The sequence below is a fragment of the Seriola lalandi genome, unplaced genomic scaffold (genome assembly GCF_002814215.2).
Source record: "Seriola lalandi dorsalis isolate HSWRI2012SDOR001 ecotype SW California unplaced genomic scaffold, Sedor1 jcf7180002054408, whole genome shotgun sequence".
NCBI lineage: Eukaryota > Metazoa > Chordata > Actinopteri > Carangiformes > Carangidae > Seriola > Seriola lalandi.
In genome coordinates, this window is record NW_019524961.1 from 733,543 (window position 1) to 750,696 (window position 17,154).

General features: G+C 41.3%; 1 protein-coding gene across 3 annotated transcripts in view; it reads right to left on the reverse strand.

Moving 5' to 3' along the window:
* Nucleotides 1-487: 487 nt before the first annotated feature.
* The window catches only part of celf3a (cugbp, Elav-like family member 3a), a 26,721-nt gene continuing 10,054 nt past the window's right edge, over nucleotides 488-17,154 (reverse strand). The window contains exons 4-15 of one of the 3 annotated variants that reach the window (XR_002760939.2): nucleotides 13,017-13,065; nucleotides 10,699-10,827; nucleotides 9,353-9,432; nucleotides 8,472-8,615; nucleotides 7,096-7,240; nucleotides 6,543-6,692; nucleotides 6,248-6,307; nucleotides 5,599-5,703; nucleotides 4,037-4,180; nucleotides 3,732-3,864; nucleotides 3,205-3,301; nucleotides 488-995 (exon numbers count right to left, since the gene is read on the reverse strand). Coding sequence is in view for 2 of the 3 variants with exons in the window: in XM_023409863.2 (XP_023265631.1) it covers nucleotides 3,737-3,864; nucleotides 4,037-4,180; nucleotides 5,599-5,703; nucleotides 6,248-6,307; nucleotides 6,543-6,692; nucleotides 7,096-7,240; nucleotides 8,472-8,615; nucleotides 9,353-9,432; nucleotides 10,699-10,827; nucleotides 13,017-13,065 (1,134 nt within the window). In the remaining variant the exon portion in view is untranslated. The remainder of the gene's footprint in view (nucleotides 996-3,204; nucleotides 3,302-3,731; nucleotides 3,865-4,036; nucleotides 4,181-5,598; nucleotides 5,704-6,247; nucleotides 6,308-6,542; nucleotides 6,693-7,095; nucleotides 7,241-8,471; nucleotides 8,616-9,352; nucleotides 9,433-10,698; nucleotides 10,828-13,016; nucleotides 13,066-17,154) is intronic. The other 2 variants (XM_023409864.2, XM_023409863.2) reach the window with 2 other exon arrangements.

Here is a 17,154-nt window from a genome sequence, read left to right on the forward strand (position 1 = left end):
TTTATCACACTGGAAAGACAGGCAGAATTATTCAGTAAACAACAATATATATAGCAGAGAGCTCTCACACTGACACTTTTTTCTAAATTGTACTTTATTTTCTTTTAAAGACATATGTTTTAAAACAGCAATTGTAGAGAATAAATAAAGAAACATTATGTTTGTTTTTTTGTTTGTTTTTTTTTTTACTTCCATAGGTACATTTATGTAATTAAAAACTCTATAATAAGTGTGTTCATTGTCTTGTAGACCGCAGGAATCCTCTTTTTTTCCCCTTCTTAAATTAAAAAAGAAATTTTCACATCTTCCCCCTCATCAAATTGATTACCAAATAAATTAAACGTAAAAAATCAAGATAGAAAAATTCCCAGCCCTTCCTCCTGCTTTGTTAATTTGAAAAGTAGTGGCAGCAGAGAATCTTAACTCGTGAAGTTTTTAAGTCCTTTTAACTCCATTTTTAAACCAAGGTATGTACAGTGAGAGGAAATCCATTTCTCTTCCAGTTTAATTACCCAATGTTTTTAATTTACGTATAAATAATAAAACTAACTCTACATAACAATATTACCAATGGTAATCATACAGAGTAGTATTTTCTTTTGCCTCTGACTGTGTAGACTGGCCTTCTGTTAACGCCATAGACCACAAATCACACTATACAGTAGAACCCTGTTCAGTAGAATAACATCAGTGATATGCTTTTTCTTAACATGTAGATCTTGTTGCCGACAATAGAGTATGTACATAATATAAATGAATCCAGCAGTGGAATGATACAGTAGGAACTCTGGAGCACTTCTGATATTGCGGATGCTGATTCTGAACATGTATTTGTTGCTGATATTACTGCTGCTGTTGTTGTTGTTGTTTTTGTAAGCGCATACACGTGATACTGCTTTTTGTGAAGTGTTGCTCCTGTGCTATACGGTTGGTCAAACAACCAAACAAGGCTGGGACATCCCAAGTGGTTTTCTTGATTGAACTCTTAGGTTTTCCTGGAGGCAAAGGAGAGGAGAGAAAGAGAGAGAGAGAGAGAGAGAGAGAGAGAGACAGAAAGAGAGACAGAGAGGGAGCGCAAAGCATTTTAAACCAAATCACTGAAATAAAACACATACATTTAAGACTTTGGAAGTGGAGTGGTGTCTGCAATACACACTGCTTGCACTGATGCCTCAGGGGGAGTCTCAGTAATCAACTAGTGTCCATGCAACTTAAATAGTGACAGTCATACTGCTGCAAGTGTATGCACGTTCTTAGAAAGTACTTTGTCATATCTTTTGGCAGGCAAATTAATTCAGAACATGCACAGTAGGAATTCTGGTGTGTGTGTGTGTGTGTGTGTGTGTGTGTGTGTGTAAACTCTCCAAGTTTTAGAAAACAGTTGGAGATTATTTCACATTTATTCTGAAAATACTCAGAACCACGCCATTCACCAAACTGTAGTTTCTCAGTGAGGAAGGATTTCAGATTCAGTATTTCAAATCATCTGCCAAAAAGTTTATTTGTGATGCAGGTTTCTGTGAACAGGACATCTGCAGGTACCAGAAACAACTAGTTAACCTGTTTTTAATGCCAGTTTATCTATATTTAATACCAATAGTCTATCAGAGCGGTGAATGTGAATCATGTGTCATCTGTCAAAAACCCCTTAACAAGCAGACATTACACTCAAACCCACTTTATTTTCTTTAAACTCTACTTAGAATTTCAGACACCAAAATTACTAAAGATATCAAATACGTTAAGGTGAATTTAAGGGAAGCCTGAATAAAATTCTGCACAAATAATTTTACATCTGATGTAAAGCTGTGTTGGGTTTGAAACAACATTAAGCTTCAATGGAGAGTTAAAACAATGTGATACAGAGTATGTATGATACTGTCCCACAGTGTGGAGCCATAAGGATATTTACAGGAGAAAAAGGTGGGAAACTGTATGTTAAGGGGTGTTCAAAGTGAAATGAAATACATGAACTTGTCCTAGAACTGGTTTGTTTATTGTGGTACAGCAAAAAAATTACCAAAATCTGGTCGTACTAATGATCCAAACTGTGTGAGTTTTGTTTCTCGGGACCAGAGACATCCTCGAGTTTAAATATTGAATTTTCTTAGTAACTAAAAATCAGGCTTTGTAAAGCATGAGAATTAATTTTTTTTATTGATTTTTTTTTACTTTTAGTCGTGTTAATGACCTGCAGATACCCTGTGCAAGACACACGATAAATTTCTGGTTGTTCTTTTGATATGAAGTGGACATTTTGGGTTGTAATATTTGAATGTTTTTTGGTTATTATGTCTTATGTTTTTGTTTTTTTCCAGAATTCCTACAGAGGAATGCAGCTCCTCAGCCAGCAGCACGTGTCACAGGAACCAAACAGCTTTACCCAAAACCTTCTAGAGTAAGGTTAGTGTCTCAGTTGGTACAACACACACACACACACACACACACACACACACACACACACACACACACACACACACACACACACACACATTCACTTATACACAAAAGTTTTTTCACATCTACTCAATACAAAACACTCGCAACACACGCAAATATAAATGTACACACCATCTTCTTTGGCTCACACACACACTCACACGCAGAGTCACTCATACACAAATACTATGTTGTCAACCATATACAGGGGCACGTTCAGTACAGTTTCAGTCTCACAAAAACCAAACAAAGTTCAGGCACAAAGTCACTTGGATTTGAGTTACAACCAAACAAAAACCCCGCATCACCGAAAAACTACCACACCAACCAACTAAACAGAGGGAATATGTAAGAATGATAATCATGACAGACAACAAAAAGGAAAGTAATCAAAATCAAAAAAGTCTAAGAGGAAAAAATTCTTATATATCCATATTTGATGGACAACAGGCTCATTTAGTTCTGAGCATTGAAGCTTTTAGAGGACTTTGAAAAAGAAAAACAGCATGTCATGATAATCAGTTACTTACAGATGCTGAGGTAAAGTGACAGTTATTGATCAGTGTTTGCAAGGATTAAAAACCAGGACAAAATAATAAGAGGAAACTCACAACGCACCAAACACAGTTCATGGTCGCCACAGTAACCCGCCATGCAGTTGAGCATGGTGAATCAAGGCAACGGCCCAAAATAAAAAAAAAATTGCTAATGGCAACCATCACAGGCAATATCGCCACAGCAACCAACACAGGCCAATTAACTTACAACGCAGTGAGAAGGAAGGGGGGAGGTTTTAGCGGTTGCTAGGCAACCGTAGCCATAGCGACGCACGTCTCCACGATATATGTATGGACGGGACAGTCTTGAGAGTGGTGTGATGTTTTTTTCAGGAAAAATGGCATATGGCACAGCACAAAAACAATAAATGAAAAGTAAAACAAAAAATTAATGACGAACAGTAGTTGGCATTCAACCCTGCGACAGAACACTGGTTAGACAGAACATGAGTAAAACTGTCCCTACATACTGAGTAAAAAAAGAAGTAGCCACTTTTACACAACATCGTCTGATCCTTGAATTGTATTTCAAATTGATGGTATTTTCAGAGTGCTGTCACCTCAGTAAAGTTAATCTACTGTAGGGTTATTGACTTCTTCAGTTCCACATGAAAGATAGCCATTTAAGTGCTGAGCCCCCAATTACATCCACTCTGTCTCTTTAACTTCCAGACACATTTGCAGCTGTCTATCAATCCCTCCCCGACCCCTCGCCTTCAACATACAGTAACTCACCTCCTTCAGTAAGGCCTGTTGGCGTCCTTGGGCCTCTTCAGCTGCACCTTCAGTCTCTTCATGCCGATCTGGAAGCCGTTCATGGCCTGGATGGCAGTCTGGGCGCTGGAGGGGTTGTCAAAACTCACAAAACCTGAGGAGGAGAAGATGGAGTGAAAGAAGTAAACACAAACTTTAAGGCAGCATCATATATGCAGAAAAAAGGCGATGCCAAATAAATCTAAAATTATACGTACGGTGAGAACCTCAAGGTGACAACAACCATCACAGACATTACCACCTCTATTACCACCAGCGTGACTCACCGAAGCATTTGCTCTGGTTGGTGGCGCGGTCAACAAACACCTTAGCAGAGATGACGTTTCCGAAGGGCAGGAACATCTGCAGTATCTCAGAGTCGGTGAACTCCTGTGGCAGGTGGTAGATAAAAATGTTACAGCCCTCGGGACCTGTACGCAAAGACAGGAGAGAGACAAGGACACAGAAATGACATGACAAGACAGGACATGTTAGGAGATCAGTAAAAACCGCAGCGTCGAGGGAACACTGGGAAAACTGTAAAGTTGGGTCGGTATGAGTAACACAATGAGCAACAGTAATGAAACATTTTAAGAATAGAGCTGCTTTACTTGAGAGTTAATAAAAAAGAAAACTACAAAACCAACAAGAACAGAATAGAATAGGAAGCAAAATCAAATATTACAAGCAGAGCAACAGAATAGTTAAATATTAAACATTTATTTGTTTTCTTGTGTTGGGAGGTGGATGTTACCTTTGGGCAGAGTCAGGCCAGCTGTTTCCCCCCCATTTCCATTCTTTATTCTGAGCCAAACTAATTGCCTCCAGGCTCAAAATACATATTTACCGCACAGACATGAGAGTTACACTTTTTCTTTTTTTCTTTTCATCTAAATGTTTCATCAAAACATCAAATTATTCCTTCTAAAAACAAAGAGCCCAAGTTGTTTGTGTAAAAATGATTACAGCACCTCTGGATCTTTGTCTAACACACAGAGTTTTGTTCGATTAGACAATGATTTCTGGTTAGTTAGTTAGTTAGTTAGTTAGATGGAGTCAAGATCAGTTATCAGACTGTTGTGCAGTCCAGTGCAGTGAACATCCAGTCTGCATTAATTTTTGTTGCATCATTATTGCTTCGTAATGCAGTTTAAGTGCAGCAGGAAAAGTCTGCACTACACTATGACAATCTTAAAATGCAGTAATATAGCCAGAGTTTGATTAATTAGTAAATGAACTAATTAGTCATTGGCAAAGTTAATCTGCAACAATTTTGATAACTGATTGAGTCATTTAAATTTTTCATGCAAAAGTCCCCAATTATTTTCCGGTTCCAGCTTCTCCAATGTCAGGATTTGTTTCTAGTTTTTGGGCTGTTAGTCGGTCAAAACAAGACATTTAAAGATGAACAAAAGCGGCTCTGGGAAATTTTTATTTTTGTGTTATTTATCACCATTTTCAGACATTTTATTTTATTTTACATTTCTATAGACAATTGTTCAGATAGTCAGAGAAAAACTGGACAGGTCATGTCAGCGATGTAATTGTTCGTTGCAGCTGTAGTTCTGACAAAGATGAATGCAGACTTTATCTTCACTGTGATAAATTATATCATTCAAGAAAGTGTGTTGATACATTTTCATATCATACAAATATGGATGAAAACCAACAGATATCTTGAATGGCAGAAAGGGAAAACGCTGATAATACAATCACTGTTTGCAGAAGGATTATGTGTGATATCAAGTGTGGGTGATTTGTGGTAAAAGGACAACAACATGCGAAACCACTGGAATGTCTCTCTAAGATATGATTATTCCCCATGTGTGTACAGCTCTTTCGAGTTTACCTTCCCGTTGCTGCAGCTGCTGCGGCTGCTGCGGCTGCTGAGCCACCAGTGTGGGCTGATGGGGGAACGGCTGTCCCACCAGGCCGTAGGCAGCGGGGTAGGTGGCTGACGGAGAGGAGGAACAGGTGAGCGGAGAGCAGCGGGTGAGGCAGGCAGAGCACTGCAAACTGGTCATTTTTTACTCAAAAAACAAACATCCGACAGAGCAGCGTTCCCACCTACAGATTGAGGTGTTTTGCATACAGTTTGTGATGTGTGACTCATTCTATAGAGCTGCAGGTTATTTACATTTTGTAATATATGTGCATGTTTTGACTTTGGGTGTAGATTTCTACTTAAACATGCAGCACTGGATAGTTGAGGAGTGCAAAGGTAATGGAGCTGTATTCCATTATGCTGCATAAAGCTGTTTTGCATTCTGGTTACACTGACTGAAAAGTTATTTCTAGGAACAGAAACAAAAAAAAATCTAAGGTCCAGCGGTCAAATTTTATTTTGTGAGATTATTTGTTTGTTTGCACATCTGAAGTCGGTTTGAACTTTGCACATTTTCTTTTTCTCCCACAAACATCAATACCTATAAGTGCATAGCAGTGCATTTCTACAGATAAATGTCAGCTTACAACGACACTGAGACTTTGAGGCTCACCTGTATAGTGCTGCATGCCTGTATAAGCTTGCTGTAGGGGGTCCAGGACAGGACTCTGAGCTGTGGCACAGAAAACAAAATCATTAGTAACTGCTGTACATCAACAAACACACAAAAAATATGAATACTATTCGGAGCACATCAGCACGCTCCAAATAACATTTAGAGCTTTAGTTTCATTTCATTTCCTCTTAATTAGACCCTCGCTGTTGCACATCAAAGCAGGACGCCTGTGAAAACCTGTGGAGGAATATTTTGCAACAGACACACAGTTATTGGGATGCGACGGCTGTACCTTGATAGGCATGGACCCCGTTGGTGTACAGGGTTTCGGTTGCTGACTGGCCGTTGGGGGGAGCTGGCACAGAGGGGTAACTGTTCACTGCAATCGGTGGAGGCAGAGCAGGAACGGGTGTGGCTGCGATGGAGGGTGGAGTGCTGGTACCTGCAGACGTGTATGGAGCATGTTTTTTATTTTATTATTTCTATTTATAGTTGAACAACAGTATAAATGTTTAATTTGCAGATAAATACAGAATTTTCATTTTTCTAAATCTTTAATGAAATAAAAATATCAACAATTTGCTGCCTCTTGTTTCACTACTTGTTTATTTCTAAATTGAAGTACTCAGTACTTTTAGTAATACTGATACTCACTGGTTTTTAAAGCTTAAAAGTTAAAGCTAACATGGCTACCATCACGACAGTCTGAAAAAGAGAAAAACTACAAAATAGATGTTTGTTATTTTGTCCTCTTAGGTCCACCTCTCCTTGTGTATCTGTCCTCATATTTCAGGCAGAAATCTAATCAAGGCCGGCCGGAGCCAGACATCTCTGCCTCTCATTACCTGAGGAGGGGGTGATGGATGCGATCGGCGTGGCAATGATGCTGCTGGGGTTGAGGGCAGCGAGCTGCTGCATCTGAACCGCCGCCACCGTGGCAACGGGAGAGAGGTAGGCCGACTGCGCCACCAGGGCCTGCTGCTGCATCAACTGGAGGACGGACAGGGGGAGAGAGAGGTTGTGATTGAGGGGGAGAGAGGGAGTCAGGAGATTTGGAGTTTAGAGAATGCGTGTGCAGAGTGTAGGCTGTGGTCAGTGTGTTTTCTCAGAGTCAAATCGCAGGCTTGTAAAGTAAAACACAGACAGACACACTAAGCTCAGATTTTCATTATTCACCAGGTCAAATAACCTGATCCAGTCATAAAAATCCAACATGTTTGATATAATTGCGATGGCTCCAGACTGAACTTCAATCCGTCAATATATCCGAAGGCCACATCACTGCACACTGCAACACAACACAGACCAGCTGTCCTTCGTGACCGGCTCCGTTTTTGCAAACCGGTGCAGACACTTCACAGTATTTATAATCAGCCATTAGGACCAAATCAAGGTAATAATCTGTTTTCAGATCATGCAGCGCTTTCCTGCTTTTAACTGTGAGGGCGATTACATTTCTGCTGTTGTGTAGTTTTCAAGTGGCCCTGCACTTTACTGATAAATCCTTTGTTTTGTTTTGCTTTTTTGCTCAGCAGTTTTACTTTCTGTAATGTTTATGTTTTAGTTGAAGTTTTGAATGAAGTGCAGCATTTTGCGAACACGTCCACAGCAGGGTAAAGATGTCATCTGGCCTCCTTTAGCATCACAAATCGAACAACTGTTAATGAGGCAAACCCAAAACCATTTGCACTAAATGGTCAATTAGCAAAAGACGAGAGCAGTGATGTGGCTTTACTGTAAATTGTAATTTTTCCAGTTAAAATCATCCAGTATGACGTTAAAACTCTTCAGTGAGATCACATGGAACATATCACATTGAGTATGGATTTTGTACACACACATCACATCAGTACGTTTACATCTACATAAAGAAAACATCAGTTAATTCAGGGCTGTTTTTGTTCACAACTCATGTATGGTTCAGGCTTGATTGCTTTCTAATTATCCAAATAAGATTTGATGCTGAGTTAGAGTTAACATTAGACAGAGAGAGAGAGAGAGAGAGAGAAAAGAGAGCAGACATTACAGAGAGGAGGTGAGCATAAAAACAAACTAAACAGAAACCAAAATGTAAGGTTATTTGCTCTGTGTCTCATTCTGGATATTTATTTAATGAAAAAAGATAGATATAGACTCTCAGCAACACATAGATGTGTCCTCATGAAAAGTAGAGTCTGTTTCTAAAGAAATGTGTGTGTGTGTGTGTGTGTGTGTTCCTCACGGCCTGTGTGTAGGCGTTGTATGCCCCGAGGTGCAGGGTCATGGGACTGATGACGCCCAGCTGAGAGGCCACCTGCTGCATCCGCCTGAGCCCTCGCTCCTTCTCCGAATCGGCAAACTTCACCACCAGGCTGGACGAGGCGCCCTGAGGAGGTAATGTGGAAAAATCATAACTCCTTTTGTCTGACGCCTTTCACATGAACGCAAGTATCAACATCAAATGAAAAATGACCACCGCTCAATAAGGTTAAAACGGGGCAAACAATGCACGGGAGGTCCTGGTGACTGAGGGGTTCAAGAAGCTGATCATGTTCTCATAATGTCTCTAGTTCAAGTCCGGCCAGGGACCTTCGTTTCCAAGTCATCCCTCCTCTGTTTCCCCTCATTTCTCTTCACTTCTACACAGCCTGCTATCAAATTAAGACAAGAAAAAGCTGAAAAAAAACTGTCCATGATGCAAAAATCCAATGTTAATATGGAACAACAATAATAATCTTTTAATTTAGGCAACCTGCACCAAAGCACAATACAACTCACCTCCAGCAGAAAAAAAACAGGGATTTAGATACAAAGATTTTGTCCTCTGTGCGTGTGTGTGTGTGTGTGTGTGTGTGTGTGTGTGTGTGTGTGTGTGTGTGTGTGCGTGCATGCATGTGTGTGGAGGAGGGGGACAGAAATGAGAAGTGGTGACTATTAGCTGAGTCACCACGTTGAGTGTCTAAATGACTGGATTTGGAGCATCTGAGTGTGTCTATTTGAGTTCATGTGTAACCATGTGTATGTGTAACTAGCTGTAGCTGTAGCTGTGTGTCTGTGTGTGTGTGTGTGTGTGTGTGTGTGTGTGTGTGTGTGTGTGTGTGTGTGTGTGTAAGGGGGACTCACGGGTAAAGTACGACTCCCATGCAGAGCGTTGATGGCGGCCTGGGCCTCTGCGTTGCTCTGGAACTTTACAAATGCACACCCTACATGAAATGACACACCATTAAAACATGGCCTCACACACACACACACACACACACACACACACACACACACACACACACACACACACACACACACACACTCAGACACACACAAACACAGTATAAAGAAACTACTTCCCTTTAAAAATACATTAGGAGCTGTCTTACATCTAGTGCTTCATCAGCTACTAAGGCATCATTAAACATGGTCCACAAAACATTCATTGCTTCATCAATCACAGCCCGTAAACCACCAAACGCATCATTAGCTTTGACCCATAAAACCTATTGCACCATTAGTCATGCTTCATGCAACAAACGCAGAAAAATCTAGCATCTGTGTTTGAACTGTCGCCGGACTTTGATTTACATGGCAAATATCATTAGCATTGTTGTTCGTGACGTTGGTAATTTACATTCACGTGATGGTGATGTGCTGCAGGCTTAATTCTCAGGGATGGATGAAAATACAAATAGTTAAACAAAGTCAGTGTCACATTTAGAGTCATGATCTGGACGCCAGTCGCAATCATTTCACACTGCAGCACTTTAAAAAGCTAAAGGACACCTGAGAAGTAGGTGTTTTGTAAACTGTGGAGAGCGGTAAAGCTATCCAAAATCACAAATATGAATTTAATGTTTTAAAAACTGATTGATTTTTGGCAGTCTAATCACTCTGTATCATTTAAATAAGATGCTATGTTACATTTTGTTGCATCCACTTAAACACAGGACATTTCAAATCACAAAAATGGTTCAACACTCCTAACAGGGTTCAGGACAGTAAATCAGTGTTCCAGCATGCAACAGGCCAGCAAGGGTGTAATACTAAGTATAGTTAAAATTCATAGATATTTTAGATCTACAACTTCTCAATGTGTGTGGGCAAAAATTTGGAACAGATTACCAGATGATGACAGACACTCTGAATCTATTACAGATTCAGTTTTTAAAAACAGGTGTTTTTATTCAAAGAAACGGACAGAAGACAGATGGTTGAAAGCTCTTAGTATTTTAGCAAAAATGTACAATTTGCATAATGAGTAATACTGTATGCACTGTGTTTAAATCTGCATATCACAACTGTGAGTCTGTAATGTAATAGAGACACTGCAGTCCTTCTTGTTGTCAAGATTTGGGGCAAGTTATTTGAACTTATAGTGTTTTTATCCTGTGCCATGCTTTAATTTTATGCATAACACTTTGTATCATATGCTGTTTAAAGAGTAGTTTGTTTTGCTTTGTATCTTGTGTTTGTGTTGTTACCTTTGCTGGTACCATCAGGCCCACGGAGCACTGTGCACTCCTCTATGCTGCCGAACGGCTCGAACATCTTTCTCACGTCGGCGTCCGTCTGCTGTTTTCCCAGCATACCCACAAACAGCTTCCTGTCTTCTAAGGGGAAGGAGATTGCCAAGATGGGAGGGGAGAAAACAGGATAATGTGTGGATGATGTGAGTGAGATTAAAGAGGCAAAAACGTGGGAGTAGGTGACACAGGCAGTGAAAAGGGAGGGGGGGGGGGGGCCATGTCACCGTACATGCATGAATAATAGAGAGACAACAGTGTTAAGCAGCTATAAAGCAGGGTGGACGTCAGCCTGCCATACTTTCAGAGCGCCACCAGAGTGCAGTAGCATGAACATCACAACAAACAAACAGCATCTGGCAGTGACTCAAATGTTTGTCACCCTCTGTGTTGTCAGAGAAGCTGCTCCGTCTGTCCCCGTCTGTGAGGGATCAGACCAGCGTTTCTGCATGTTTTAGCCCGTTCACTACAAATGTTACATTTCTGCAGACTATTCTCCAACACACACATACACACACACACACACACACACACACACACACACACACACACATACACACACACACACACACACACACACACATACACACCCACCACACACCGAAAATCATCTGCTGGAGACCTGAAAACCTGAGATACACAAATCAGTCACAGTGAACACGTCATTATCTTTATCGTTTGGTTACATTTATGCAAATGTTACTCATAATTGTGTTTGAAAATGTGGTTTGATTAGAAAGGACTGGCGGCGTGGTGCGTTAATGGGTCTGCTTTGAGTGCCGACTGCAGAGAGATCACATGTCATATTTGACAGACACCATGTAAGACTTAAATATCAGAGCTTTTCCAACCAGCACAATAACACACTGATGTTTGGGCAGTGGCATCTTTCAGCTGCATTTGGACAAATATTATACCTCTCATTGTGTTGACTGCGATAAATTATCTATCTCAAGCAATTTCCAAGTCTCTACTAGTTCATTGTCATAAACCACTGAAATGAATGGGATGCAATGTCTTTGCCAAATGGTCAACACAAATTTATAGTTTGTGTGTAATGCAGTAAACACGCAAAAACATGATTCTTTGACAACAGGCTTAGAGGAAATAAGATAAGATAAAATGAAATAAAATGAATTGTGCACTCAAAATGTTGAAAAGGTGGAGAGAACGAACTGATCAGGTTACTGATTCGTTGCTGGAGTGAGTGACTTGGCAATAGGCCTTTTTCACAGCAGACATTTTGACTTGTCATAGCAGGAAAAGCGCATGTGTTACTAATAACATGAACAATGGCTCCTTTCTATTCAAGTGTCCTAGTAAGCCATGACAGTGTGACAGCGAGCCAGCGTGCACCATATCAGGAAAATGAAAATGAAGCAACAAAGTGAAATTCGGCCATCATTAATTCCATTATTTGCACCCGTGCTCTTCCTATTGTGACATGTCAAAATGTCCCCTGTAAAAACGACCTGTTAGAAATCGGGGGTTGCAGTGAAAAGGAGAATTTCTCCTCACGTGTCAGGGGCTTTTCTACCAGCACAAACACACTTTTTTGTGACGAGTCTTTCCACTGGATTTTGACAAAAATAAAAAATCTTGCACGCGTAATGGACCTTACTGACACCAACAGCTGCCTCAAAATTATGGCACTCATTATAAAACGGTTAACAATAACGTATAGTATATGGGAATTGTAGCAAATGAGCACAAACATGCAAAGTCTTTAGAAACAGCTGAAATTTAGAACAACGTGTGTAAGTGGATGAAACTAATGCTCACTGATCAGGTGACTGATTGATTAGATGTTTGGTCAGAGGGATCTTCAGTGGCATTTGTAAAAAAAAAAAACGCTGTGCAAACCCAGCACTGAAGCGCAGCTCTGACGGCGTTGAGACGAGCGCACAGCGTGTGATGTACAGGTGCAGTTTGTCAGCAACAAAACAGCCATTTTAACAGGTAATTGAATCTAATACAGTAGTTTTGTTAAAACATTAATCTGCTGGAGGGATGATAAAGCCTCGCATGTTTTCTGTGCAAATTGTTGTTGCAGTTTATTGTTTCTCTAAAATGTCCTTGATCACCAACAGGCACCAACTTGATTCTTGTGTTGTTGTCAGTGTCGTTTTGAGATGTCGCACATTCTTAAGGTCTGCTCTCAAACGCTTTTCTTTTTTTTCACCCGCTAATTGACATTTTTTCGATCGTGTGCACCGTGAAGGTGCTGTTGTTTGAACAGGTGTCGTGCGTCTGGGTGGGGGACAGGTGTCTCTTACCCCCTCTGCTCTCGCTGTCTGCCGGCTTCACTTGGATTGGGCGGTTCATCTGGAAAGACAGAGGCCACATGGCACAGGGAGGTTAAATATAGGACACAAGAAAACAGGAAAAAGATAGATAACGGCACTTAATCAAAAAATGTGGCCACTGTTGTCCCGTAAATGATGTAAATGACATTCGTGACTTCTTATAACCCATCTTTTACTGATGTAATAGTGACACATATATGAATGTACGGATGTTTTTGAATTTAGCCTGTGCGCCAGCCGCCTACGTTGCCCCAATAATTTCCTCCTCTCCTTGTTTTTTTTTTTTACCAACTCTACTCCAGAGCAGCGGATGAAACTGATATGTGTGATATTACATTGACAGTGTCGTACAGTCTCTCTCTCTCACTCTCTCTCTGTCTCTCCACCTCTTCGGTCTGAGTCTCTCTCAGAATCTGCTCTAATCCCGCCGTCTATCGTTCCTTCTCCCCCCTATCACACAAAACCAGGAAAAGCACACACCCACGCGGGATTGGGGAAGTGATAAGATTAAGAACACTCGCCAGCTAATCTGGATTACAGGAGCACACAGCATCAGAATAGCGAGAGATTCTGAGCCTGACGGAGAGGCAGAGAGAGACGAGGGTATAGAGGGTTAGAAAGGGGGGGGGTAAAGAATAAAAGAATCACAAAGAAAAAGTACAGCACACGCGACACAGAGACGGATTAAACAACCTTTTCATAAATCATCAAAAGACAAGCTGATGAAATCCAATTTTTTCTTTACTTCCTCACAATTGTCCTCTCCATTACTTAACAAAACCCCTATATGAAAATATGCACACGTCAGTGCCTCGACTTTCAAATGTATAGAGCACGAAGACTGTGGAAAAAGCTATTGAATGAAATAAAGAAACGAACGAATAAGAAGGGGAAAAAGCGAGAAGGGTGGGATTGAGAGGGATTGAGGGGAAGGAAAGGAGCATATGGAGGAGAGGATGGAGGTGGGGGATGTGTGCGTGTGTGTGTGTGTGTGTGTGTGTGTGTGTGTGTGTGAGGAAGGGAGGGAGAGGGTGACGTAGGTGAGGAGTCGAGGTGAGAGCCACTGAGTGACACTCTGTTAACTGTGGCTTAATGAAGGTCTTAATTATGGAGCTGGTGACATTTCAGCCAGTCACTGATCCTGTGTCACTGATTGATCTGCTGCGATCGGTCACCAGGAGACACTATTGATCGGTGCCGTGGTCGCGCTCCTGCCGCCAGGGCCGCATTGCACAAACACCGTCGTCTCCACGCCGCCACCATACCCAACAGACAGCTGAAATACCACCAACACCTGCTGCAGAGGGCCCCTGTGTCTCCTCACCGAGAGCATCCAATTGATTGCACCAATTAATCGGATGATAGAGTGGATGGAGTGGCAAAGTCTCAAAACCATCTTCCAATCACTCAAGCAGATGGAGGTCTGCTCCTGCAATCAGTGAATAGTAATTTTAGTTTAATTTATAATTAAAGTATAAATAAAGTTTTGTCCTGGCATAAAGAATCATGAAGATAACAACATTCCAACTGGGCCCACCTGCTAAAATTCACATACTCATGGTGTTGTAAGGTGCTTTGTCTGAAAGCTCTCAACAAATATCACTTTTGTTATCACAAGAGGGTCCAGTCGTTGTCTTTTGTCCAATGTTTACCACTATACCAATCACTGCTCATGTTATCTACACCCACAGCATAGTTGTCAACTACAGCGTAGCAACCTGTGCAGAGTACAGGATTAGTTACCACTGTGCAATATTATATATTCACTCTACACTTAACATTGGCCGTGCATATGTTTTAAGCTTATTTAAGGGGTTTTAAATATGAAACTGCACGTAACTCTATTCATCTACACTCTTTTATCTAATTGTGTTTATATGGATCCTGCAGGGCCGGAGACAGAATTTGAGAAATACTGAACTCAACTGCTGAGTCCCCCATTCGTTGTTTATGTTAAGGTCTGTGGTTACTATTTGATCATTTCCACTCTTTGTTTTTCTTTGTGTCACATCTATTTAAATCATAACTTGATTAACCTAATTTGAAGGTAGATTCCACATTTTGTTAAAAAATATGGTATAAGGATTTGAATGGAGACAAAGAAAGCAGCTTTAAACAAAAAATGTATTAATTAATTAAATCAAATAAAAACTGATGGCTAAAGATCCATTATATTTTTTTTCTTTTGCTGATAAGATGTGGTAATTTGGGACAGCTTCTTTTTAACCACACCAAAAAAAAATGCATGGTCACATACATCAAGGGATTTGACATATAGCCTACCTCTAAGCATGAGTTCATGCTTTCACATACACCCCTCCATGTGGGGGTTTTCATCCTCAGTATAGTACAAAAAGTGAGAGTTACATTTACTAACCCTCCATCTGTTAAAAACCTCTTTAGAAATAAATACTGAGGACAATATCTCAGTGTGCTCTGCGGCTGCTACAGTCCTGTGTACGTGCTGTACACTGACTACAATATAAATTCTTCAAATCCAGTTCTAATCTAAACCAGGCTCCGATTAGATCAGCGTCTTTTCTGATGCAAAGATAAAAGATAATTCACAGTGAAATATCTCAGAGTGGAGCTAGGGATTGAAAGCTGATGCTCCAACCTCACGGCAGTAGTTTAATGTGGCATCTTTGACTGCTCCCATGTTTGAATGACGCCTGTAAAAAATCCCATGGCCCATATTTCAGTGCAGGAAGACAAACAGTGAAGGCCGTGGTGGTGGTGGTGATAAGGAGAAGCGCAGCAGATGGCTCAGGAGATTGGAATTAGAATATACAAGAGGGAAAACAGTGAGAAGTGGAGGCATCAAGGCTGTGCCACTTCAGATCGGCACGGCAACCGGCCCCGCTGCTCTGACGAAGACCGCGCTTGCATGGCCATCGTCATGACAACCCCGGTGATGAGAACCCCACATCAGGTAAACAAGGTTGCCCTGAGCGACGTGCGGAAGAGAAGGGTGAAAAACAAATGAGGAGGACAAAGGGTGCTTCTAGGTCGAGAGATAGAGGGATTAGATGGGTGAGGAAGGGGGGGGGCAAGGAGGGGAAGGAAAAATGAAAGACACAGGAAAAAAAAAAAAAAGGATGATGGAGGGAGCGTTTGTGCCTGTTGAATGTTGGCGCTGCCTCGAGAGCAGATGCAGAAGCAGGGAGAAAAATATCTCCCTCTAAGCCTAAACCACTAACACACACTTTACAGTAATTTGCTCTCTCCCCTCCTCCTCCTGTTGCTCCCCTCCCCTTTCTCTCTTAGGCTTGTTTACAAAAACAGTCCCATACTGTGCACAGACAACACAACAGGCAAAACCTGCCTGATCAACAGCCCATTTTACCACTGTGTTCTTGCTATTTGATTTCTTTCTCTCCCAGCGCTGCACCTCCAAACACACAGCGCAGATATTGCATACAGTCATCCTCAGACTAAACACACATACATTATTCCCACACACACACACACACACACACACACACACAAGCGCGCGCGCTCTGTCTGCTCCTGTCGGTCACAGCAACATGAGCACACATCTACACATACTTAATCTTTTCGCTCTGTGATGCCGCGGGGGATTTTGCAAGGATTATGAGATATTAAATCCATAGATTATCCAATCAAATCACAGCTCGACCCCTGCGCCATAATGCATGACCCCCCATGTCATCAACGTCCATACGCACCGAGGAGTGGCTCTCGCTCCATGTGTAAACGCATTTCCACCTACTACGGCAACATAAATGTGTTTTAGATAGAGGATCGTTTACAGTCGAAGTGAGTAAAGCACATTGATGACGATATTATTTTTTCTCCGCCTTCCTATAATGACCTGCAGAGCAGATGATAATCTCTATATTCTCAGCTCAATGCAGCCAGTGTTGTTAAGTCTATATAGCAGGCTGCTGCTGTGTGAGGGTGACACATTTCTGTCGCCTGTTTTCACTCCCAATTTCAATCCATTCTGCTCGTCTGCTCTGAAAAGCAGCCACTCTGAATGGTAAATATATCAGCACAGACCATCTCCCCTGCTCTTTCAAGAACATTTACAGCAGGGAGTCAGAGTTGGAGGTGGTAGTTGTGGTGGGTGTGCGGGTGGGGGTGG